The sequence below is a fragment of the Diadema antillarum genome, unplaced genomic scaffold (assembly GCF_040938485.1).
Source record: "Diadema antillarum isolate AM-2024a unplaced genomic scaffold, OU_Dant_1.0 seq00000079_RagTag, whole genome shotgun sequence".
Taxonomy (NCBI): domain Eukaryota; kingdom Metazoa; phylum Echinodermata; class Echinoidea; order Diadematoida; family Diadematidae; genus Diadema; species Diadema antillarum.
In genome coordinates, this window is record NW_027271172.1 from 1,858,151 (window position 1) to 1,885,783 (window position 27,633).

Sequence of the window (27,633 nt, forward strand, 5' to 3'; positions counted from 1 at the left end):
TATGATAACATTTCGTTCATGGCTGGTTTTTCAAATGAATGACCATTTTCTGGGTAGATTTTTTTTTTTGGACTCACACTGTATAGTTTCTTTCATACTTCAGAGCATGGTTTTTCGACTTTTGCAACACATGGCGTTCCATAAGCCATACAGCTAAGAATGACTGTATCAACATAACCAGTGCCGTACGACGTGCATTTACAGCCTTCGCGTCTTGCATTCACCATAGTACTACCCTGTAGTTCGCATGTTCTAGCATGGATGGGTGAACAGTGTCTGACTTGAGAAGGAGGTGACTGCTACATTACTAAAGAGACTCGCACTTCGAGGGTAACATTCCGGTATGGAACAGCACGACGATGAGATCAACGAGCTGCGGGAGCAGAACGCCGCCTATAGGCCTGGCTCAACGTTTCGTTCGTCGAGGCAGCGGCCTATGATGCCACCCCGTCATCTACTCGTAGCGGTCCTTGGCCCGACTGGAGTGGGAAAGTCAGCCCTCATTAACTCGATGTTTTATGTCATGGGACACGGCTGGGAGTGCCGCGCGCCAGAAGCCAACGCCACGCAGCCCTCGGCGACCAGGGAACCGACTCCCTACGATGTGGCCAGTGGCATCAAATTCATCGACAACCGTGGGATGCGCGAGTTCGGTGGTGGATTTATGGTCGATCTCGCCAGAGAACTTGGTGAGTCGGAGTTGTAAATGAATTCTGATGTAGTGACGGATCCAGGGGGAGCGCACCGGTAATTTTTGTTAAAACAAAAGAAATAAAAAGAAAATTGGGGGGGGGGGGGTGCGTGCGCCCCCTTTAATTTTGTAAAGGCGCCCCCTCTTTACGGAATTTCTGGATCTGCCCCTGTATGTGACAATTTGCTGGATCTAACATGATTAGTAAACGAACATCAAATAGATAAATGAATGAATAAATAAAATGATTAGGAAACGAACATCAGATAAATGAATGAATGAATGAATGAATAAATAAATAAATAAATAATGAATAATAAATAAATATACTTTCAACTAGGAAGAGAACTCTCCTCCAGATTATACATGCAAACGAAAACCATTAGTTTTACAACAAGATACAGTAGCAGTAAGAAGCATTGTACATGAAGTATATCTCATAGAATTCGCCTCCATGCCATTACAATTAGTGGTAACTTGAGTATGTTGAGTAAACTAGGTGCAGTGATTTACAAGCAAGACGCCATAAAACCGAGATCCTACGTTGTCGCAGTGGCAGATTTGCACCCATGTCACTCAGACATGGGAATACATGTGCGAATTTTGGTGGCAGTGTAAATTTCCCTGTAATTTACAATACAAAAACCGTATGTTTTCTTTGATATATTTGACAGTATATAATAATGATAATAATAATATAATGTGTGTGTATATATATATATATATATATATATATATTGTCAATATGTGTATACGTGTGTGCATATATATATATATAATTATACACACACACGCGCATATATATACAGGGTGGCCCAAAAAGAACTGAACGCCTAAGATCTTTAATTTCAGCAATATCGTTGCAATTCTCGCTGATATATATAATTCTCGCTGATTTCGGTGTCTCTGAGAGTGCAAAATGATCACATTTTGAAAATTGCAAGGGTTGACAAAAATGGTCCTAAAATCGTAACGCATTAACTGAAATTAAAGAGCTTGGTGTCATTCTCTTGGAAAAAATGGCCTTTCCAACAGTACGCAAAATAATGACACATTTGCAACGATATTGCTGAAATTAAAGATCTTAGGCGTTCCGTTCTTTGTGGGCCACCCTGTATATGGGCAATTCCACGATAACACCGTGACACTTTTGAGTAAAATTTCACTTATCAAATGTAAATAATAATCAAAATGTAACACTTGAGAAAAATTTTTTTATCGTGTATCTATGCATATCGTCATAAGCAATTTTGAAAACAAAAAAAAAAAGGAAGAAAAACTGCTGTGGTAAATGAATTATGCATGATTAATTACCACTGTAACACCGTGACGCAAAATGGACATGGGTTTTTGTGCACTTTGTTTACTGACAAAACTCTGTGAAGTTAATGAACATTTTGATAAGTGGATCTGTTCATTGGATGTACTAGAGACTCAATGACAATAATGAAGTAAAATTTGATTAAAAAATCAATTGACAGGAAAGCTATGACATCGATTTTAAATAAGTGCACCGTAACACCGTGACTGTAACACCGTGACCTCTGAAATGTGTGTAGAAAACCTATGGAGAATCATATTGTCTTACTTTCAGCTCATAGTGTTTCTCCATTAAGTAGAATGAAATGATGATTCATGATGAATGTTTGACATCACAGTATAACACTTCCAGATAAAACAGAAAATTATTGAAATCATAACAGATTAACAAAAACAACAAAGTAAAGAAAAACTTTGCACTGTAACGCCGTGACATGTCATATACGTTTGTACACGTTACAGTGAGGAACACTGCTCTTTCAGTAAAATATACTTTATGTTTTGAGACATAATTCACTCTATCATCATTGAAAGCTTGTTAAATATTAATTGAGTGAACTTTTAGGGTTACAACTACTCTTTAAAAGTCCAATTTGTATATAAAAAGATGACATACAAATTTGAAACTTTGATTTTAATACCTTTGGTCACAAAGCCAGGTGAACCCACTTAGCGATTTCAGTAGCAATAAAAAGAATCATTCAAGCAATTTGTGTGGTACAAAATGTACCATGACTATGATTCTTTTTCAAAGATGTACTGGAAAATGAACATGTACAACTACTGTACATAAAAATGATTACAATGCAAATTCCCATTAATACACATAAATCCTAATGAGTGTGGCTCTTTTATTGTGAAACTTGTAAGATTGTGCACAGCACCATGCACAGGAAAGGAGTATTCCAGTGAGATTAACTTTTGGTGGACACATCGATCTAGCTTCAGTATGCCCTAAGTAATTCTTTAGCATACCAGGGAAGCTGCAGCAAGACTTCAGACTGTTTATCATGTTAGGAACACATTTGAGTCTACAAAAGAATAGTCAAACCATGTGATAAAATGGTCAATTATGATAAAAATATTAAACAAAGGGTATTAACTCAACTGAAACTGTTGCCTTTACCGTAATTAAAAGTTCAAAACCTTCAGAAATGTTTGCTCTGGATAGTTATGAATCTGGTAGGTGGCACACTGTGAGTGGACTGCTTCCATTTTAATCCACCATGTGCTGTGAGTGTTGATTGGCATATCAAACCCCACTGCATTGTAAACACAGTTCTTGATTTTTGGCACAGAAAGGGTTAAAATTGCATGATGCTGGCAACGAGTACAAGTGATAATCTTTGTGGATATAGCTTGACCCATCATGAACAATCCTTGAAATACCTCTATCTTTTGAGTAAATGTGACAGAGAAATCAGATGGTCACTTCAACAGTTAATTATCATTTGTAATCCGGTATGTGTCCTGTGTTATTGCAATGCAAGTCAAAGTGTTATAGACACGGTGTTACAGTTACTGTAACACCGTGACACATTTTAATCAGCTTTAATTAATTAACAAAATGAGTTACCATCATTTTAGTACTTGTATATGGTAGCTACATGTGGTCATGATTTGGGCTGTCAAAATAAACCCTTTTGCGTTTGTAATTTTCAAACAATATTAAAAACATCAGTTTTTACTGTAACACCGTGACATTATTGATGATCGTATTTACGATGTTCGCTGAAGCTTAACACATAGAAAATCTTGCCTTTTGATGATTTGGTAATGATGTTCAACCCTTAAACTCTGAAAACAAAGGCAAAGTTTTTACCTCCTTTTTCATTTTCTCATGCTACATTCATTTAACTTCATTATATTTTTCAGATATTTATGTCAAATTTAATTATGCTGATTTTATGCACATATTTAGCAAAGTTAATGATGTAATTTTTTAACAAGATGGTCAAATATGAAAAATTCAGTCCTTAAGCTTTCATTTGATACCAAAATGAATGAGATTTGACTATTTTGAAAATATGATGGTCATGTCCACTTTATCGTGGAATTGCCCCCATATATAAACATAATTATGGTACCAGTTTTTGAGCAAAAAAAAAAAAAAGTTGCAGAATTCATATGCACTACGATGCGTTTACTAGAGAATTATTTTGATTGCCAACTCGTTGGTAATAACTATGTAGGCCTATCTCAGTATTATTCTGCCAGGGACGACTCTCTGCCAGAGTGTCCCCTTATTCAGAATTTGACACATTACTCGCAGATTACTGGCGTATATTATTACTATTATATGTGCACGAGTCAAAAGAGCGGAGGGCAGAGTGTGCCGATCTCTTGTTGTTGTTGTTCTCGTTGTTGTTGTTTTTGTTATTGTTTTCTGATAAAGACACTTCTTCGAAACCACAGTGATGATCCCAGCCCAGTCACTTGCCCGAACGGGCACGTCTGAGCGCATGCCCCGTTTTCTTCATGCTATGTCTTTTCTCTGATCATTTCAAAATTAGGAAGCGTACAATTTTGCAGATAAGTTATACATTGATTTATTGTGTAGTCATGGCTTTTTCCATGCATCACTTTCATTAAGATATAGTATTCTCAAATTTTGAGAAAGAAACGTCCAAAAAATAGACACTTTATATTTCTTGGCACTGCGAGTCATTCACCGTACTCTGAATGATGTATTCATTCATTTATGATTACCATTCTCATGATTATTATTACACATCATCATCATCATTGTAGGTATCTTATCTATCATAAATAATCAATACTATTATTATTTGTTGTTATTGTTTCATTATAATTTTGATCGAGTTATCAAGTACATCAGCATCATTCTATATTTTCTATATTACTGATTAGCACCAGGGGACATGTCCAGTGAGTGAATGACGAAGGGTATTCATGAATATTATTATTTCCCGTCTCTGTTCGTTCCATTGCCCTATCCTTCCGTGTCTCGCAGGTGATGTGTTCGCTGGCCAGTGGGAATGGAATCGACAGTTCATTCTGGATCTTGTTGCCGGCATTGAACGAGCTTGGACAGGGGAAGGAACCTGCCATCTTCACTGCGCTGTGCTGGTCCTGAGGTACGAATACAAGATGGGTGTGTAAAACGTTAGGGTGGGATGGTCCCATGGAACCCGCAGGTGTTAGTATGTTGCCTTCTCAAGCCAACAAGTCAGCTGTTAAAACACATTGTGTTCCTAGATATAAGTACATTGTACATGTATATATCGTCACGTTGGAATGGAATTAAAACACCCAAACAATGGTGTGCAAACTTTTGCCATTGAGTTTATTCATTTTGTGTCGATTTATTTGTCACAAAATTGTGAAGAAGAAAGATGTCTTCGATGCGGTACCGTTCTGGATCTGGATCTGGATCTGTTACTCTGAAAAGCTCAGGTTGAGCATCACTCAGAACGTGACTGTGACTGGAGCGTTGTTTAGTCCAAATGCAAATGCTTTTGTAGAGCTGTTTTGAAAGCATTTGTGCTTGTTATTGATGTAAGTTCTTCAGGCAATTTGTTCCACTCTCTTGCCATTTGGGGGAAATATGAGGATAGGTGGGGTTGAGAATTCGATCGTGGAATCACCAGTTGTTTAGGTTTACAGCTCCTAGTTTTTATCCGTTTGCTTATGACAGAGTTCTGGAAACTCAAGAAGGTATTGATGTCTAGGTCGACATGGTCGTGAATGATTTTGTGGAACATGACGAGGCTGTTGAGTTGTCTTCTGTGCTGGAGAAGGGGTAGTTTGAGGTTCCTTAACATAATAGAAACAGAACTGTGATTACTGAAGTCTCCTGTGATTATGCGAGCTGCTCGACGTTGAACGGCCTCGATCTTATCGATGTTTTTCTTTGTGTGGGGGGACCATACAGAACTGCAGTATTCCACATGAGGTCGAACTAAGCTCTTGTAGGCTTGGGTTTTTACATGGGTTGGGGCATTGTTGAGATTTCTTTGGATGAACCCATTAACACTGTTGGCCTTTGCCGAGATATTATCTATGTGACTGTTCCACTTCATATCTGATGAGAGGGTGACTCCTAGGTATTTATGCTGATTTGTTTCTCTAAGGGTGTGGCCCGAGAGTGTATAGCGATGGAGGACGGGTGATCGTTTCCTTGAGAATCGCATGACATTACACTTCTCTGGCTTGAAATTCATCTGCCATTTTCTTTCCCAGGTTTTTAGGGAGTGAAGGTCATTTTGAAGTGCAATACAATCCTTCGTATCTTTAATGGGGCGTAGTAGGAGGCAGTCATCTGCGAAGAGGCAAACTCTGGACGTCAGACCATTTGGCAGATCGTTAATGTAACATAAAAACAAGAGAGGTCCCAATACTGTGCCCTGAGGGACTCCAGAGTCTACATGGATGGGTTTAGAAGACTTGCCTTGGATGACAACAGACTGCTCTCTGTCAGTAAGGAAAGCTGTTATCCAGGAGAGGAGGGGGCCTCTTACTCCATAAAACTTTAATTTATGGAGCAGTCGTTGATGAGGCACCTTATCGAAGGCTTTAGCAAAATCTAATATTATTGCATCCACTTGTTTTGTGCTGTCGGTTCCATCTAATATGTGGTGTATTGTGGACAATAGTTGGGTTTCGCATGATCTTCGTGCTCTGAAGCCGTGCTGGTTGTCACTTAGAATATTAAACTCTTCGAGATGATTCATGACATGTCGGTAGATGATATGCTCAAGTATTTTGCAGACAGCCGAGGTGAGGGAGATTGGTCTATAGTTTGCAGCATCTGTTTTACAGCCTTTTTTGAAAATTGCTGAAATGTTGGCTTTTTTCCAATCTTTAGGGAGTTTCCCGGTTTCAATACTCTGTGTGAAAATGATTTGGAGGATTGGAGAAATCTCCTCTGCGCACATCTGCAGCACATAGGGGCTGATTCCATCAGGACCAGGAGCTTTGTTAACCTTGAGATCCTTCAAAAGTTTTGTTATTCCATTAGTGCTTATTTCTAAATCTGGCAAGGCTGGGTAAGGACTCTGTCCTAGAGAAGGAATGGAGGATGTGTCTTCTTTGGTGAAGACAGATCGGTACTGCCTGCTAAGTACCTCTGCTTTATCAACTGCACTACTAACCAGGGATCCGTTGCTAACTAGGGCTGGGATGCCACATGATTCCCGTCTACGGTGTTTCACAAATGACCAGAACTTCTTGACATTAGTCTGTAAAGATTCAAAAATGGTTGTCGAGAGATATTCCTGCTCTGCTTTTCTTAGATTACGTTGGACTTCCTTCCTTAGCGACTTGTATCGCTTCCACTGTCGTTCACAGTTGGTAGATTTAGCAGTGTAGAAAGCTCTATTCTTTTTCCTAATTAATCGTTGCAGGGGTCTTGACAACCATGGAAGATTAAATCTGGATGATTTGATTGATGAGGGTACGTTTCTATGCACAGAGTCCAAAAGTGTAGATTTGAATCCCTCCCAATTCTCGTTTACAGATGACTGGTTGTAGTTACCCTCAAGTTTGGTTCGAAACTGGGTGAGGTCCTCTTTAAGGCCTTCCACATTTGCTTTGTGCCAGTGAAAGATCCTTCTGCGTTCGGACCTCTGTGTACATGGTCTTGTGCTTGCATCAGCAATTATCTTAAAATGGTCTGATATTCCAGGCTCTGTCTTCAAAGGCTGGAAGCAGCTTGGATTTGAAACACACAGAAGGTTTAAAATGTTTTGAACACTCAATGATTTAGTTTGATAATTGTGATTTGGTTCATGTGCTAACTGAACGAGAGAGAAATCATCTAACAAACTGAGTAGTTCATTCGTTAGTTCTGCAGGGTAATTGCACTCAGGACCCGGTTTGCGACATGGGACGTTCCAATCAATGTCTGGGACATTAAAGTCTCCCCCAATCCACACTACTGGGTTTTTCTTCCAATTAATCTTGGCGAGGGAGTCTCTTAGTTTCTTTATAGGGGTAGAACCCTGGTTTGGTGGACGATAGAACACACATAAATAAACTGGTCTTGCATTAGTCATTTGGATAGAGATCCACAATAATTCAGCATCAACATCGAGAGACTCCATTGGGGTTGCAATGAGGTCATTCCTGACAGCTATAAAAACACCACCGCCTGGTCTCTCTTCCCTGTCTTTCCTGTAGGCCGTGTAATTGTCTGGGATGCATTCATTACTGATGATATCAGGTTTCAGCCAGGATTCTGTGACTAGGATAACATGGGGGTTTGAATCCTTCACACTTTCTGCGAATGCCTCTTTCTTTCCAATGAGGCTACTGCAATTTGTCATCATAAGTCGTATGTTGTCCTTACTCTTAATCTTATCCCCTTTGTTTCTACAGCTAGGCACTCCTCTGGTTCTGGTTTTGCCCCGTGTCGATGTAGGGCGGGGGGAGGATGTTGCTACTGGTTCTGAAAATTTGTTAGGAGAGCGACTACTATCCAGATCTGAAAATAATACTGTTTGATCATTCCCTGCATCGAGGTCGGGCAATACTGAGAAGTGATTATTATCGGTAAAACTGGTGGAGTTGGATTGTAAAAATAAACTGGAACTGAAGTTAGGGAGACCACACTGGATACAGGTCCATGATAGATGTGAGTGGTCAGCAATGATTTGATACATTTCTTTGTTCATAGGAACACATTCACGGTGTATCCAAGTGTTGCAGTGATCACAGCAAATACCGTCCTGGCCATATTTTACGGCTTTGTTGCATACACCACATGGATATTTACAGCGGGGGCCAGGATTAGGGTGGATGTCTCCGGCTAATGATAACATAGCACCAGCTTGTATCACCAACGATAAATGATACAAACATACCACTGACTTGTCATTATAATTCAGCAAGTTGGCATGTACACAAACTACCAGATAATTTGAAGAAGGGATGGATGTAGGTCTGCATAAAAATTGCCGTGAGAATTTCATTTCTTTGCTGTATTCAGTGTCAATTGCCAACAAAAATGAGGCTTGTTTACTGACGTAATCCAGGTGTTCTAATAATAATGGATTTATGATGGGGTTCGAACTGGCAAGAATCTTGTGCTTGGTTGTTTCGTGGGCACTTATGCTACACATATTCGGTTCAGCACAGGAAAACACCTCAAATTCATAATCAGAAGCACAGTCACAGGATTCACAGTCGTACTCGAAGAACTGTACATCACGAGAATAAGCAAATGAAGACAAATTCAAAACGATCCCACCTGATAATTCTTGAATACTAAGGCTTAACAGTGGGCTTGGGGTTCCGCAAGCGTTGTGGCGAGTGTAGAGGTGGCTGGTTGCTATCAGTACAGACACGCACATAATTGCTGAGAGTACTGTGCGGGGTTTCACAGTTTCGCGGGCTCCGTGTTTGGCCATCTTGAACTCGTACAGTAGGCTGGATGGACACGACGACAAACTGACTTAAAAAAGACACTCAGTATACGGTAAAAAATGCTCAAAACTGGATTCAGGCAAGGGCGGGTAGAAACTGCACTCAAATCTCTAAAAAAATCCACTTTTATTGAAAGTTAAGAAGGTTAAAAAGTTGTAAAAAGCAGCAAAATATCGCAGCGACAGAGCAACACGTCCGTTCACAGTCACAGTCACGCTGATTATGCCCGACGATCGATTTGCACCAATCGATTTGCACCAATGGATTAAAACTTGTCAAGGATAAAGAGAATGATATATATTGTAATGTGACTTCTTTGACTAAAATCACAGTGGTAATGAGTAAGTGCGCTGTATAATCGTTAGCCTTTAGCCACGCATAATCCCTTCGTTTACTTGTACACGTTCTGCAATGCCTTGAGCAGTGTTTTAACTTTTCTTATTGGGCATTGTATTGCAATATAATAAGAATACTAATACAGTCAGTGATAATATCAGCATAATGTTATACTGTATTTTAAGAATATTAATTTTATTTAGCCCCATTATGGCTCTTGTAATCAGCATTTCGAAAGTATGGAAAATCTGTCAAGTTTTGCTCTGGAATTATCGATTATGCAACGTCTGAATTGCTTCATTGACTACGCTAAAACCGGGGCTGAAACGCAACTCAACATGCTCTGCTTACTGTTTCCATATAGCTTCCATCCCCCCCCCCCTACGTATCTCACAGACACTCTTGATCCTTTTTTTTTCTTTTCTTTCCAGTGCCGTGAACTTCAACATCACCGTCCAAGACATGAAAATTCTCATCGATAAGCTCAGGAAGCTGACAGGTTTGGCGCTTTTGACTCTATTTTAATAAAACCATGCTGTCGTGTTTGTGACAAAACTGATGTGTACGCTACGTTACGAGACATGTGGTTGAGATAATCTCTTTTACAAATGTAACATTATATGTGTCCAATTTTCTCTAGTGAAGTACATGTATGTTTGATATGAGTCTTCTGAAATACACGCACTCACTCACTCACACACACACACACACACACACATGATGACGTGATGTAAAGCGTGAAATAAATGTAAAGAAAGAATTTACTGTAACTTTTTTATTGTATTGGACATTGTATTGTATTATTGTATGTGTGTATTATAGATAATGTGTGTGCGCATAAGCAGTACAAGACGAGTGTACAAACTGTATTTCCCTTTCGCCGTTCATTCGTTTCTCTGTTTTGCTTCGTGGTGATTTTCATTTCGAAGCATTTACCGAAATGTAACATAATAATGTGTTGTGCAGTGTGCCTCTTTGTTTCACTTGTGTTTTTTCCATCCATCTTTGACCTGATGTCATTTCTTCCCATCCTGCCGGTCGATATAGGCGAACCACCCATTGTTGTCATAACGCATCGTGATCACCCGGACGTTAGTCACCACGTCATCAGAGACTTTAAGGCCGGACTGCAAGAGAACAGGATCGACTACGTGTTCGAGCTCGAGAACTACACCGCCTCCGACCACATGTTCGACCCTGAGAAGCACCTGGCCGTGCTGCGGCTGCTGCGCCAGTGCACTGTGGTAGGAGACCGTGTCATCAAGAACTTAGAAGAGGGGCCGAAAAAACGGTGCAACATACTGTGACGAAAAGAGCGCCCTCTATGGGGAGAATGCACAATGAACATGTATCCACTGACTCTCACGGACTGCTGATTAGATTACTGTTATGTGAACCGAGATTGCATAAAATCTATTTAATGTTTAATGACTTGCGCGTCGACGTGACGTTCACCTTGCCCACACTAGAATACTTTTAGTCGATCGACGATGTATCAGTATCAGTGGGTTTTTTTTTTTTCATGAATGGACACAAATACATGCGTAGTAGGTTGCTGTAACAAGAAAGTCTTTGCTCTCAGAAATGCTGATGATAGAATAAAATCTATTTGTCTATCATTGTAAACTTACATTTTTAACTGTGATTCATTTCATTGCCATAACTGTTAAGTACATGTATATGAAATTTCCGATAATTCTCAATAATCTTTCAGTAACTATACAGCCTTCCTTCTTGATGTATGGTTATTGTTTCACTGGTGTTCGTGGTGAGACGGATTTTAAAAGAGGTCTCATTTTTGAAAGTCCAGGAGAAATACCAGTATGCTAAGAGAAAATGATTCGTAATGACTTTTCCGGACATTGGTCATTAATTCTGACGCAGAATTATCACATGTCACGTGAGTTGATTACCAAGATTGTGAGGATGAAGTTATGTGATTGACATATATGAGGTGAAGTGATAAAACTATTGGTAAACATTAGGAGAGCGGCAAGCATGGAATTTACTTTGTACTTCCAGCTACATTGTAATTGAGTATGACAAGGCTCAACGAGCTTGTCTCTTAACAGGACGTTTCATTGTCGATAGCATTTTTTTTTCAAACAATTAAACAGAAATTACACACGTGCTGATACTTTTCTTTCCGACTTTCAACTGTATGTTCAAATATTTTCTATTACATTGATTTCTTGCAATTATTGTACATACATTTGCAGTTATTTGAAAAAAAAAAGCTCTGAAATAAAAATTTGAATTAGACTGAATGCAGATTGTTGTACATCGTACTGGCACGTATTTCCTGTAGGTATTTGCTTGTACATGTATAATGTATGCCATTTGATGTTGCTCTGTTGCTGTTCTTTAAGACATGTGATCTCTATTTAACACTGCCACAAATTTACGTATGTCACGATACATGTACTTGTAAAATGAACAAACACGGATATTATCGCAGCATTGCTGTAAGTCGTGTAAAGTTTGGTGTATATTAAAGTTGGAGCTCCATTTTTGTTATCTTGCTCTTTTTGTCTCAGCGAGACGCAACTAGTGATAAGGGGATTTAATTAAGCAACAAAACCTGAAGAATGTTGGTAAACGCACGATACACTGAAAATACATACATGTATTGTTAATTGGGTGACATTAAGTGGCAAATATGAAAGTACATCGTGCCGATATGAGCATGAAGAAAATTGGGAGTTGTATAGAAATTGGCGCGAGGGTATACAGGTTACGCACTTCCCCCTTTCTCCAGCTTCCATCTCTGTCCCCTCTATCTCTCTCTTAAACAAGGTTGGAATCATTTAATTCTTGTTGAGTAGGCCTATGGACGGAATGCCTATAGTCTCACTGGCCCTTCCTATTTCAGTGGTTAGATACGCCCCTCGCTTACCCATGGAGAGAGTGTATGGGAGTTCGTACATTTTCAGCCTGTAGGGCTATAGTTGGTTGTCTATACCCATGTTTACTCGACAGTGCTCAACTCATCAAGAATAATTATACAGACTGTACATGTACACGTGTACATAATGACTGATACGACGTAAATTATTTCTCCCTGTTCTCTTATGAACGTTCGGGCTCATTTGTTTGTTTGTTTGTTGTGTGTTTTTTGTTCTTTTCTTTATTGTATAGTGATGATTTTGCACGCTTTTTCTCAGATCTCCAGCATTTCTCCAGTATTTTGAGTTTGATTTTACAGTAGATGTGAACATTTATCAATTTGTTATAATCATAACTGTGTTATCATGACTGTGTGCTACAATTGAACCAAAGACATATGAAATTTGATTAAGTAAAATTAATTATTATGTACACTTAAACAAACAAAGAAGAAAAAAATCTTATTTTGCAACAAATATCGCCGACGACATATAGGTTGTTGTATTTAAATGCACCCCACTCATTTTTTTTTGGGGGGGGGGGGGGGGGGCGAGAGGGACAAATGAATAATGATAGTAATGTCGACAACGATGATGATAGTAATCATAACGATAATACATTGTACTAAATGATGCAATAGTAACGGTACTGATAAGAAAAATAATAGCAACCATCTGAGTCAGACTGTCACTGCTATATTACATACATAATACTATAGTGCGTAATGTGCCTCCATAATACCACTGCTTTTGTACAAGGCCTACCGTAATCATCATCGTTATCTTAGCCAGTGTAGATTATGTTCGGTTTCCAAAACCTATACAGTGGACTCCCGTCGGTTATAACGAAGTCCTCGCTACCGGCAGTTTTCTTTCGTAAATCGCAATTTCGTTATAACCGAACAAAATACAGTGTACAATAAACGATGAAAATACATAGAGCAGATATTGTTGCGGCCTGAATTTTTACCTCGTTGTAACTGGAATTTCATCACAATCATGTTCGTTATACCGGCAGCATACTACATTGTATAGGCTTACATTATCTTTTCTAGGCTGTTTGTGCTATAACAGGGAGCCGCTAACGTGCTGCTTGGTACCTCATATCCCTTGCGAGTAATTACAAATGCCATACCAGAGCATGCAGAAGGTATAATCAAATCGAGTATAGATTGGCATGAATGAATTTGGATTTCAGGGACCCTTTAAAACTTCACGAAATGATAATTTCAGTCACCCCTTGCACCACCCAACCTTGCCGAGAAAAGAGTGCTTTGTTGTCAATGGCACAAAATTTAATCTGCCACATAGTCTTGGAAGTTCATGCGTTTTCAGGATTTGACAGGACATCTGCCACTTTAAGGGATGGCACAGTTTTGGTTGGGATGGGGTTTCAGGTTTCAATCTTCTTTTGATGATAATTCTTTGAGATAATGAGAAACCTCTCGTGAAGTGTTAAAGGGCATTCAATTCTATAAGAGGAATTCAAAGTTTTATTTGATGAAAATTGGTTTTGGAATGGCTGAGATATCCAAAACAAAGGGATCCTAATAAAAGGTGGGACCCACCTTTTATTAGGATTGCTTTGTTTTACTTTGTTTTCGGATGTCTCGGCCATTTCAAAACCGATTTTCATCAAGTAAACTTTGAATTCCTCTTAGAATTGTATGCTTTTCATCATTTCATAAAGTGGCTACCAAGTGTTTTGCAAAAACGTTAAAAGTTGAATCCTCATCTCAGCCAATAATTGTTATACTATCCATCTAAGTCCAGTCTCAAAACCTGAACAGAACTATGTCATTTTAATAAAGTTTTTAATCGTTGATGTCATGTCCAATGAGCTCGAGCAATTACCTTTTCCTACTCAAGCAATCACCTTTTCCGATATGTAAATTTCATTCTTTCCACGACCTGTTTATGTGCTGTCTGCTGCAGAAATTATCTTTTATTGAAATAACATTATATACCGGTATATATAAGGACGGGCACCAATGATATCCAATGCATTTTTGAAGAAATATTTATTGTATGGTTAACATATCAAAAGAAAATTCTACAATAATGTGCCAATTTGAGAGAGAAATAGAATACTATGTTCTTTTGAAACGATATTTTGCAAGTCTAAGCATCAAATTGATATAATAAGCAAACTGAATGGGTTCTTGCAAATTTTTCAACATTCACAATCAAACAACGAATATTGCATAATGACCTTATTGATAGGCTCTACGTTATGAAACTATGAAACTGAAAGTAACAATAGTACTACACTAAATCACAGAAATAATGGCGCATCTAAGACAACATAAACATCATTTGCAGCTTTCTTTTCCTGCGATGGAGCGCACCAAGTATCAAAAATTCAATAATTTCGCAAGTAGTATTTAGGAGTAGCTGTTCCTACCGTAACGCCGCGGGGGTCACCTCGCATGATACCAGTAATCAATCTACAGTCATCGTAGATGGCGTCCTAATGGCACAAAGAACAGTGTCTCGTTTCCTGTATGAAGAACGGCACTGACGAGGAAAAACGATCCCGAAAAACGATCCCGTAAAACCGCGTGCGATAGCAGTGGAATAGTGTCGGGACAGAACATTACTTTACCCTCAAGTGGCGTATACCAGAATTCCTAGCCTGGAGAGCATGATTCATCACAAATCACAGATACCACACACTAACAGACACACAGCAGGGCGGATCTAGCTTTTTTCCAAGGGGGGGGGGGTTTGAGGGGGCTGAGCTGGGTATTGCGAGGGAGCGTAGCGACCAAGCCCGAGCGAGCAAGCGAGCGGAGGGGGGGGGGGGGAAGGGTGTGAAGGGAGGGGGGTATCCCCCCTCCACAAGTAGGGAGATTTTTCATTTTTAGGTTGCCAGCTTGCGATTTTAAGCATACTTACATGCTCTATTTTTTATCTTTTTTGCCGACCCTGGCTCCGAGCGTCCCTGGGTTGTTGATGTCCAATGCGCGATGCAGAGCATCGTCCACAAGGCGATGTCTGTGAGCCGCGTGGAGCCGCGTGACGTCGCGCCGATTTTTTTTTTTTTTTTTTTTTTTTTTTTTTAGCTATTTGAACCCCGTAAGTGATTGTTTTCCTGGCATCTACTAACGTAATGGAGAACATAAAAAGCAGTCCATGATATTACATCTTATTAGAATAAGATCAAATAACAGTTTAAAACAGGCGCGCCGGAAGGAGTTTTGGATTGGGGGGGGGGGGGGGGGGGGGGGCAAACCTTGGAGGGGGCTCAAGATTAGACCATGGCATATACTGTTACACAATATACACATACACACACACACACACACGCACACACTACATATATAATATATATATATATATATATATATATATATATGTAAAGTGGCGTACGGTGGGTCGAAACATTGGGGGGGAACCGATTTTGACGGTCTGTATAATATGCTTGTGCGTGTGTGCGTGAGCACTAATGGACTACAATACATTACGAATGTGATACATTCAACAACGCAGTCATTGAGGAACATTGTAAGTTTTCCTTACATGGATTATGGAATGACGGTGTGAAACGATCGACAAATTATATACTGTCAGCAACATAAGGTGAAGTGGCATAACAATAAAATGCGAGCGAGCGAAGCGAGCGAGCTTGAAAATTTTGATATTCTGCAGTTCCAAAACTGGAGTTTTGTAGCTATATATTTCGTTTTGGAAATAAATGGGAGCGCATCGGGCGCAACTGCTGGCAATTATTGGCAGCAACATTAGGAGAATGGCATAACGATTCAATGCGAGCGAGCGAAGCGAGCAAGCTTGAAAATTTTGACATTCTACAGTCCCAAAAAGGGGTTTGTAGCTACAGTATATCTTTCACTTTGGAAATTAATGGGGCGGCGCATCGGGCGCAACTGCTGGCAATTACTGGCAGCAACATTAGGAGAATGGCATAACGATTCAATGCGAGCGAGCAAAGCGAGCGAGCTTGAGAATTTTGACATTTTACAGTCCAAAAACTCCCGTTTGTAGCTGTATATCTTTCGCTTTGGAAATTAAGGGGGGGGGGGGCATCGGGCGCAACTGCTGGCAATTACTGGCAGTAACGTTAGGAGAGTGGCAATATCCCCATAACGATTCAATGCGAGCGAGCGAGCTTGAAAATTTTGACATGTTACAGTCCAAAAACTCCCGTTTGTAGCTATATTTATCTTTCGCTTTGGAAATTAAGGGGTGGGGGCATCGGGCGCAACTACTGGCAATTACTGTCAGCAACATTAGGAGAATGGCATAACGATTCAATGCGAGCGAGCTTGACAAATTTTGACATTCTAGAGTCCAACAACTGCCGTCGTAGCTATGTTTTTCGCTTTAGAAATTAAGGGGGAGGCGCACCTGGTTCAACTGCTGGATGCGAGCGAGCGAAGCGAGCGAGCTTGAAAATTTTGACATTTTACAGTCCAAAAGCTGCCGTTTGTAGCTATATTTTTCCCTTTTATTCATATATATACATATTTATTTTATTTTCTTTGTTTATTCATTTATTTTTGGCAGCCCAAGGGGGGGGGGGGTTTAAACCCCCTAAACCCCCCCCCCGTAGATCCGCCACTGCACAGCACAGCATGTCACTGCAGCCCAGCTAGACTGTCTGACACGCAGCATTCTTCGAAGACCCCCCCTTTTTTTAATGAGAGACTATCAAGGAAAACGACGCACAAAATAATATACGATGTGTATCTCTTCAAATTAAAATCTCCATAGGCCTGTCCCTGTATAAGGGTTGCTCCTACCCCGCAGGCAGCCACGAGTTGCCGAAAATTTTGCTTTCCCAACAGATTTAATGGCCACCGTAAGTTTAATTTTGTTGTTGCTGTTGTTTGAACAAATAAATTGAATTGAATTGAATTGAATTGAATTGTCCAGCCTCTGCGTCAATCAAGCGGAGTACCCAATAAAGTTGTACTTCATTATGCGGAGACTACTGTACTAGTTATACTCATTAACAGGCATCAACGATGGGTATGTACAAGACTAGTAGTTGAAGCAGGGAGGTGGACTGGTGGAAGAGAGCAAGGAGTTTCTAGACTGGCAGTAGGACCTAATCATAAGAAAGGCAGAGACACGCAGCAAGATGGAGTACAATGCATGAGGATGCTTATTAATTGTTCCTGGTCTTATCAAGGAGGTACTTGCTCAACTACCTCCTTGGTCTGCCCATGAAGTTTAGGTTCATGGTCACACCAGTTTGTGATAAGAGTGTCAGTGTAAAAGGTGTCAAAGTACGGGACGCCCGTAATTTGACCCTAGTAGGGATTAGGGTGACGGTTATAGGGTCGCGTGCCTGCCACGCGCGACGTAAGTGCATAATGAGAGTGCTTTGTGTGTAGGCACTTGCGGGTACTGAGTACCGTCGTATTGATCAATCCGCCACAATGTCCATACAGACCTACACACCAACACACACACACACACACACACACACACACACACACACACACACACACACACACAAGCGCACACTAATGTGTACAAGTGTATGTGAAAAAAAAAATTGTTAAAATTTTTGTACCAAAAAAAAAAGAAAAGAAAAGAAGAAAAGCACTGTGTGCGCGTAGCTCTCTGCCTGCGCTCTCTGATCTCAGCTGTGTCCGTGCACCGCACGAAAGCGTGAGGCAGGCATTAGGCGAGGCTGTTGAAGGGATGTGTGCACGGTCAGTGCAAGTGAAATCGGACGACACAGTAAAGCGACACCAAGGCTCGCCCTCAGCTAGCTAGCGCTGCTTACTCCCCTCCTCGCGGAAGACTGTGTGATGAGTCTCACATCTCCGTTGTTAGTAGACAAACAATCGGGCGTGTTGTTTGTCTTTGTGATGCGGCGGCGATGATGCCCTAACCCATCCCCTCCCCCATCACCTCAGCTTTTTCTGAAGAAATATACAGACAGGAGACTTAACGAATCTGGATTTTTTTTCCTGCCTTCTGGAGTTTGGATATTTACCTTGAAGCCCCCATCTGCATTTAGATCATTCGAACGCTGACGGTGAGTAGATATCAATTGCATCCTAAGTAGCTCAATGCGACAATGGTAAAGACATTAAAAACGTTTCGATTAGTGCTGTATGACCTTGACCGAAAGATCGGTCTGTATCTGTCCGTCGGGGAATGTTCCGCGGAGACTGCGTCTGGCTTCACGGATCAGGACAGCGTTAATGGCAAAATATAAAAAGAGTCCTCCGGACAGACGGATCTTTCTGTCTATGTATGACCTTGATAATCGTGAAATCACCACTGGCACTGTGCACAGTTGTTGTCACCGTCTAATTTCGAGAAAAATCAACCGTATTTAAAGGAAGGAATGTGTAAATCACGGTACATTTTAGGTCAAGTGAGCTATCAAAGGTTGAGCAAAATAAGGAATTGATTACCTGTTAAAAATAGACTGTGTGAGTATGACTTGGATTTGCCCAGATAGGCCTAGATCTAACTGTTAGATCTAAGTTAAAATAAGATTCATAGTGATAGATTCTAACGTTAGTAGAATTTATTGCTAACGGTACGCGGATACTGGCGTATGGGACTAACTTGTTCTGTCATAGATCAATATTTTTACAGAAGATTACTCAGTGTCAGGAGATGCACATTTTGATTGTAGCATAATCCCAAACAAACAAATAATAAATCCTAGAGAGAGGAGAGCCAGTAGGATACAAAATAGGTATTTCTAGTCTAGATCAAGAATCGATGTTTTGATGCTAGTAAATTGTGATTTACTTGACTCTTTCATTTCTAACTGATTATTAATTTGTTGCTTAAAATTCAATGAGAATGAATAAATGATACGGTAGATGGTTATGACTTTTTTGGGTTATTGCGTGTCCATCTACGACGTACGAGTACATCAAACACAAAGCAGTTTACTAGTACTTCACAACCAACACATCTTGCTTGTGTGGACCGTTTTCCTTTTGAGTACGGTAACAACAAAAATACAATCAGTTCAGTCGGATAACATGCTTCTCCCGTTCCGGGTAAGTAGTATCATCAATTAGGCTATTTGATTATTGCTAAAGTATATTATGTAATGTAAATTATTGTAGAGTTTTGTAGTTATGTTGAATACAATATTACGTTTTGGTATAATTATGATACATGTAAGGCGCTTAGAAACTGTGTTATTAAGCGCGATATAAATGTCTGTTATTATTATATGTGAAAAAAATTTCATAGATAGTGAAAAGGTCCATCAGAATAGTGATTTTTGTTTTGTTTTGTTTGTAAATCAAATATTATAGATCTACCTGACATTTCCACATGATCTAATTTACTTTCTAAAAAAAAAAAACAACCCAACAACAAACAAAACAACAACAAACCATTGCCCCTTGAAAAAATGATTATAAATCCTCCCATTGAAGTAAAAATGTGAAATGAGCGACGAGAGGACGAGACGGACAATAAACAACGAGAAAACAAAATTGAGGGGAACAGCGGAGGAAGAAATAGAAACACTTTTTGCCCTTTCATTTGGAGGGGCATATACCAACACTATCTTGAAGAAACAGTGTTGTTATATAAGGAAGAAAAAAAAAGAACAGCAAACAAAGCAACCCCTCTTTGCATTGACAATCATTCCTAATACTTCCCTGATGAGTGATCTATTGAGGACGCTTGTTACTATACAGATTACGTATAGTGGTCTACATGTACACGTATTGGTCACCTTGAACTGGCCAGCAAAAAAAAAAAAAGATAAAAAAAAAATCTCATTTTTTTCTCGAGGTCTTGATGTACGCTGCACAAAGGCAAGCAAGTGCTTATCAGACTGTAAGCTGATAAAAGAATTCGTTGCGAATAACAGGAAAAGTTCAAGCTTCCTTGGTTTGTTATGTGAGCAAACAACACAAGTGAAGACAGCGAGTGCTGTGCACATTGTATAATGCATGATGCAAAACCTCTGTACAGTTTCAAATAACTTGGAATGATACCATGCTAGTGATATCAATGCGACTTTCATTGCGGATAATATTTTTCAACTCGGACCAAAGACAGGCACATTATAAGGCCTAATCACCATTGGTGGAATGTGGAATATGGAATCATTGTTATCACAACATTTGGACTTATCAGGTATTATGCATTGTAATAGGAAACACTGTTTAGTAAAGTTGAAGACGACAGGCACAATTTCCTATTAATGGTCATGAGACTGGTATCATGATGAACGACATAATTACAAATACAGATTGGAAAACACGTGCTGCGTTACAAGCATTCTGAAAGGAAAAATTCGAATAGCGAGACAAACTATACTGCATGGGTATCTCTTAATCTTCCATGTGTGCCTACTATAGTATTTTTAATTTTCCGTTTCCTCATGCTATCTCAGCTGGTAATGGGAAAAAAACCCTCCCAATTTCAAAGGCATTAGTCAATTCTTTTCTTTTCTTTTTTTTTTTGGAAATATATTGTTAAGTCTCAGTCTATAAATTATAATCTATTTCCAACAGAGTGTGCTGCGTCAAAATGGTCGGGCAGGAAACTCAAACACTGCCAAGATTTTACTTCCTCATCTCGTATTTCCGTGATTGCGAATTGTACTAATGAGGAATTCGTAACTCATTTGCAGATGAAAAACACAACAAAACAATACAAACAAACCAACCTAGCTTTAGTGCTTCAAAATAGTTCTAGAATGTGAGTTAGGGATAGAGACAGCTAGCGTAAAAATGCTGATCAGTGTAATTAATGTTAACTGTTATTAAATGTACAATACATGAACAATACTAGAGTTTTATTGAAGTCGTTTCCAAAATAAACTGTCTACAGTTATGATTTATTGGGAAAATTACTGATATCTCCTTTTATTTTGCGGCTTTATTGCAAAATCTTAAATATGGTATAATAGGATGTTTTGTAATAAAACTGAACTATACATAATCATTATGAATAAAATGTGATGATTCGAACTTGTTTTCTTTTTTAAATCACAGCATCCAACACAATAGCAAACAGTGGCTTTAAATAAGTCAATGGTCCTGTAAAGCTTTAAATAATGTGTATGTGTGTGTGAAACATTATTCATTTTCATAATTCGATAAGCGATGATGTGCTCTTGATGAATTGTTTGATATACATGATTTCTTTGTGCATATTTTCCTCATTGGCACTGAGACGGTTCAAGAATACAGCAAATAAACATCCACAGACACACAGACACACACTTACACACACACACACAGACACAAACAAATGACTAGCAAGATAAATAGTTTTCTAATGGGGTCTACAAGCAAAAGAGATGTAGGGCTACTACTTAGCATCCATCTCTCAACGTCGCTTGCCAACAGGGCAAATGGTCGGAGATCTCTTTTGTAATCTCAGCATTCAGTATAGCACTGCATGGCAGTTAAGTGCATTCGTCGTCAATAAGTGCATCTTTTGTGTGTTTGTGCTGGTTGACACTACAATGTATTTCGCTTTTCTGTTGTTGTTTATTTGTTTGTTTAAAGTTTGTTTTAACTTTCAGCGTGTTCTGATAATGGTGCATGGGTTTAGACTGTTACGTCCTTCGGCGTATAAAATCATAATGCTGGTAGGAAACTTGTACACTCGCATACAGCGCCAATATTGCATGAAACATTGAACAGAGGGAGACGATGACACCAAGGAGGTATCATACGTCTCCTGATCGCACAGTGGAGTATAGTTCGCTGTATATATTACCGGTAAACAGTGCGTTGAGGTATAGAATTGTAATTACCACGATTACATTACGTTGTCCAACTTCCAATTTTAGGCTGCATGCTCCAACCCCTTTCTCACACACACATCTTGCCCAACTCACCTCCCGTCTTAGAATATATTGCAGATCAGAAATGAATGCATTTGCATCAGTCTCGGGTCGCCACTTACCCTTCATAGTATACAGCTCCATGCTTTTAGTACAGACTGACGTAACGTGCACGACATTGTTCAGCGAGTATTTCCGTTGGCTGATGCGATTATTGAGGAGATGAGACAATATCAAGGGGCTCACTGCAGGGAAATGCTTGTGCCAGCTCGCTGTAGTCTGCACGGATCCCATTTTAATAAACGAAACCTTCGTTCCTAGTTATACAGAAACGTCTTCTTTTTTCTTTTTCTTTTTTGCAGCCGCCTCCGACAAATGTTCGCCCACCAACACGACCCATTCGTACATAATAATCATTACCTCTTTTACCTAAGATTTAAAAAAAAATTGAAAATCGTATGATTCACCATGACTGCTAATGAGCTCACACTATTGTTCAAGGAAAGAACGGGTTTTATGAGCACAGTGCGATGAACAAAAGACATTCACAACATCACTTACGAAGTACTAGGTCGGATTATCATCTTGACAATAACTATTGTCCATAGCATGGGAATCAAACGTACGGTTCCCCGAGTCTGTTCAACTTTCGATATCAGAATATCGAATTCATTACACTGAGTATGTAAAGTTTCAGTTTTCTCAAAAAGTGTTTTGTATCAGTTTCCTTGTTTGTGTGTGTATGATAAGTGCCACTCGCGTTTCGCTTGTAATCTGTAGGTTGTATGTAAGTCTAGCGCTGTTTTCAATTTCCTCGTCTGCGTTTGCTTCTACATTTATATACAAAATTGCATCTATAGGTCTATACATTAAAGATACGGTAACGTACATAAAATACATAGGCCCTACACTATTATCAAGGGTATCATTTGTCATTTGCAGATGAAACAACACCCCCATCTTTAGTGCTTCAAAATAGTTCCACAATGTCAGGTAGGGATAGAAACAACCAAATAATGTAAACAATGTAAAGATATTAATCAGTATAATCAATGTTAAGTATTGTTGAATATACAAAGTCGCTGCTTCTATATTGGTAAACAGTACCTTTAATACGCTCATTCTGTAATTCAACGGTTCTTAAAAAAAACCCCCACAGATGCTATGTTAGATTTAGTTCGCATACTTTCTCATGGTCATCACGATTACAGCTGTATAACTGTCGTTACTAATGTTGGTTTTTTTTTGTGTCTATTTTGTACTTGGTCATCATTATCATCATCTGCTTCATCTATGATATCACTGGCGGCCCAAGCATATCTTTTATTAGGCCTACATGTTGTAATTGTGCCTGAGGGTTGTCAGTGGCTTGATCGTGCATAAGCCGTGTGGAAATAGTCCTCGATATAATCTTCCAGATCAACGTATTACAGTGTACAGTTGTAAGGGTAAGAAGGGTAATAAGTCACTGCGACAAGCTCCAAAGCCTCCTCCCCAACGCCTTACACACACACACACTGACATACACACACAACAAGAGGAAGACGCCAGATGTAGCGGATCTGATTATCATGCTGTGCGCCGCCGCCGCCGCCAGTGCAGTCCTCCGACACTGACGAAATGCGTTGGCTTTTGAGATTTCTGCACAGCAGCCAGCCATACCACGTAACACACATTCTGACCTCGTACTCCACAACAAAGGCGCTCCAGCAGATTTCTCTTTTCCAGGGCATGTGCATACTGTTGGGACAACACCTCCATGTTGCTTTTTATTTCCTGGTAGCATGCACTGTACGACACGATAAAGTAGTGTACTGTATGGTATAGTATTCATAACCCCGTAAAAAGAAGAAGAAGAAGAAGAAGAAGAAGGGATGGATTGCCCTTATTATACAACTTTGTCAGCACGACAAAGCTGCTCTTCCATGGCGTCCATGTACAAAGAGTACAAAATGTGAGAAATAAACGACATAAATTAAATTCAATTCAGGCTTTATTTTCACTTAAAAAAAAAGAATGTACAAAGAAATATGTGAAATTTAACATGCGTTTTGTTGAATGTATACACAGCCATCGCCAGACAGGAATAACAACATGTTCATGTCTATAATTATGATCAGTACAAAAAGAGACATACAAATTACAATCGTATTTAGACATTTCCCCCTCAAAAAAAGATAAAAAATGCAGGAACCCACTCAAAAATGTCATTACCTGTAAAACTGGAACGCAATGATGCATGTGTTAGAAAGTACAGCCTGATTACCTGTAATCTCCTTCCATGTATGTATGTATGTATGTATGTACGTGTGTGTGTGTATGTGTGTATGTAGGGTCTATGTACAGTATATGTGTGTGTGTGTGTGTACACTTGCAAGTATAGATGAATAAACATGATGGACATACATGTCCATAAATGAAAAAGTGAAATAAATGGTATAATGTGCTTCGATGGCACTTACATAATAACTGAAACAGAAAGTGTAAAACATTCAACGCAAGCAGGGTACTGACAATACTTACAAGGTCCTTCACAGAGAATTATACTGAATTTGCACACAATGTCTCTACACGACTTGTCAAACCCTCGCTTCTATCATACGTCTGTCACTTTCACCAGACTTAAGTGACTGCTATATACACTACAGGAATTGCATTGGCAACACTACTATAGATCTGAGTAAACCAATTAAGTGCGAAGCTTGAAACCATAAAGTGCTTGACGCCATTTCTGTTTTAGATTTGAAGTGGAACAAATGGAGAATGTCAATTCTACAAAGAAAGCTTCGTGGGATTGGAGTGGTTTTTGTGAACTGAGGGATGTAGCATCGCAGCAATTCTTTCAATTATTCTGTCTTGTTCCTTTGCAATTCGTGAGTGTATGTGTATGTATGTATGGGTACATGTATACGTATACTTGTGCTTGTTATGTGTGTATGTATGCGTGTGTATATGTGTGTGTATGTGTCTGTATATATACAATAAATAAAGTATAATAGCATGCTCTATGGCAAAACCCTTCAGCAAAACAGCGGTATACTAGTAACATGCACTGAGCGAGGTTACATGTTAAATACGACATTTTTATAAATGTTATATGAAAGAAGCAAAAGAATGCCGCCTGTGGATAATACTTCCAGCTGTATGATATTATACTACTACACTGCTACTGCTGCTACAACAACAACTTGACAACAAAAACTACTACTACTATAACTACTAATACCCAAGTACTACTATCACTACTATCACTACTTCTATATTACTATCATTACTACTACTACTTCTGCTATTACTACTTTACTACTCTCCCTACTACTACTATTAAATAAAACTACGTAAAAGCCTGAGAAAAGATGAGGGTGAAATGGTGTCAGCAGAATTCCATTTCTTTTTAAACAAAACCACTTTGCTTGGTGCAGCCAAATTGTGACGTCAGTACGTAAACCTCTGAAATGGTTCAGTTTTTTTTTTTAAATCCTGCTTTGCTTCTTTAAATGTGTGTCGTAATCTTGAAATGTCTCACCTCCGATTGCCGCGAGTCGCATTGGTTCACAACAATAGGGCCTTTACAAAAATATTTTCGCACTTTATTGAGCTTAGTCCCCTCCATCTGCATGCTTGGTGTCTGATTTGCCTCGCTGTGTAACCATTTGAAATGTTCTATCTGCCGAATTATCCCCATTAGCGCACATAATGGATCTCTGTAAGGGGCCTTTTCAGGGTCACACGTGCATGCCTGTTATAATATGTATTTTTGTACACTGATTACCTGAACTGCCCTCCAAATAACCATTCTGCCTTATCAGGAAATTCTGGACGGTAATTTGTGATCTTATTTTGGGCGAAAATTGTATCTTTTGTCGTATATCTGATATAATTGTAGTTATTTTGCCCGTAATCCTGATGCCACAAATATCATTCTATGCTAAATTTCCCCTACCATTTCGCGTTTGCAGAAATATTTGATATTGATTCATGATTGTGTAACGCGATACAAAATGCACAGTTTGAGCATGTCAAAATTTGAATTGGCTATGAGTATAGTTGGCACACACAAAAAGTTAAAACTTGCAATTTGAAACTATTGACATGCCAGATGCCCAATAAATAGTATAACGATGTGCATCAATGGAAATGTAAATCACTTGCGACGCATAGACAAAAGAGAGTGTAAATTAGAGATCGATAAAGAGAGAGAGAGGAAGAGAGGGAGGGGAGAGAGAGAAGAAGAAAGAGAATGAGAAGAGAGAGAGAGGGAGGGAGTGGGCACCCTGCGCTTGTTAGTTTTTGTTGATGATTAATATGCGAGAAATTTGTAACGGATGTTCTCCGGCATGCGTGCTCGCGGATTGAAAGATGTTGGTATTTCACACCTATTGTGTTTGCCATCTCTTCGTTGCACACTCAACGTCAGTGTACGTAGGCTGGCTCAAGTGCATCGATTTTTTTTTTTCCGTGATCGATCTTCGGCGCTGCTGTCTGGCGTTGCCCCTCACTGCCCCTCGTCGCAGACAGCGTTAGGCCTATGCAAATCGACATGCTGAAAGTGCGGGAACGGGGTGGTTAAACTATTTGTGGCCTTTGTTGATCAAATTTTAAAGGTACTGTTTACCATTGAGAACAGTGATTTCAAAATGTTTCTAGTTATCACATTAATTTGATGCATATGTAGGTCAGTAAATTGTTGTATCAAAAAACACCCTACCATTATGAAAATTTGGCAACAAAGCCTAAAATATAAGGTGATAATCATCCCAATTTTTTCACTAAACCATAAATGTAGACACTTTTATTATAACTATTGTTCACATTTTGTAATCAAGCAATTTATACTTAGCATTGATTAGAGTCTATACTGATTAACTTTTTAACACTGGTTGTTTCTATCCCTAACTCACATTCTAAAATTATTTTGAAGGACCAAAGTTTGGTTCTTGTTTCATCTGCAAATGGTAAATAATGCCTTTAATAATGTGTAAGAGCGCACTTTTCTTGTTCGTGTCACACACGCTTTTGGTTTTTCTCGCTCTTTTTTCTGTCTTTTCTATTTTTTCTGGGGGGGGGGGGAGAGGGGGTGTGCACTACAAAACAAACACAACAGTATATTAAACAACAAAAAAAAAATCATCAAATAGATTTGTTTCTTTTTGTGACAAGTTTGGTCTGGTTCCCCCCCCCCCCCCCCACGCGCGCTACCAGGTGGTGACCGAGTTCACCCATCTGTTAAAATTATGACACAGTATTCATGG

The 27,633-nt window shown here is 39.3% G+C and overlaps 2 protein-coding genes across 2 annotated transcripts in view; both read left to right on the plus strand.

Annotated features, from left to right (window-relative positions):
* The first annotated feature begins 211 nt into the window (after positions 1–211).
* LOC139726139 (uncharacterized) lies at positions 212–11,059 on the plus strand. The gene is made up of 4 exons (XM_071637216.1): positions 212–689; positions 4,986–5,109; positions 10,165–10,232; positions 10,781–11,059. The coding sequence occupies exons 1-4, from the start codon at positions 344–346 to the stop codon at positions 11,038–11,040; spliced, it is 798 nt and encodes a 265-aa protein (XP_071493317.1). The 5' UTR covers positions 212–343; the 3' UTR covers positions 11,041–11,059.
* A 7,343-nt stretch (positions 11,060–18,402) lies between these two features.
* The window catches only part of LOC139726140 (7-dehydrocholesterol reductase-like), a 34,172-nt gene continuing 24,941 nt past the window's right edge, over positions 18,403–27,633 (plus strand). Inside the window, exon 1 of the mRNA XM_071637217.1 lies at positions 18,403–18,631. The gene's annotated coding sequence lies outside the window, so the exon portion shown is untranslated. The remainder of the gene's footprint in view (positions 18,632–27,633) is intronic.

Excerpts from the sequence above, each read along its gene's own strand:
- LOC139726139 (XM_071637216.1), top strand. The coding sequence starts at position 344 with ATGGAACAGCACGACGATGAGATCAACGAGCTGCGGGAGCAGAACGCC. Across the intron at positions 690-4,985 it reads CGATCTCGCCAGAGAACTTG|GTGATGTGTTCGCTGGCCAG; the intron begins GTGAGTCGGAGT and ends CGTGTCTCGCAG. Across the intron at positions 10,233-10,780 it reads TAAGCTCAGGAAGCTGACAG|GCGAACCACCCATTGTTGTC; the intron begins GTTTGGCGCTTT and ends CGGTCGATATAG.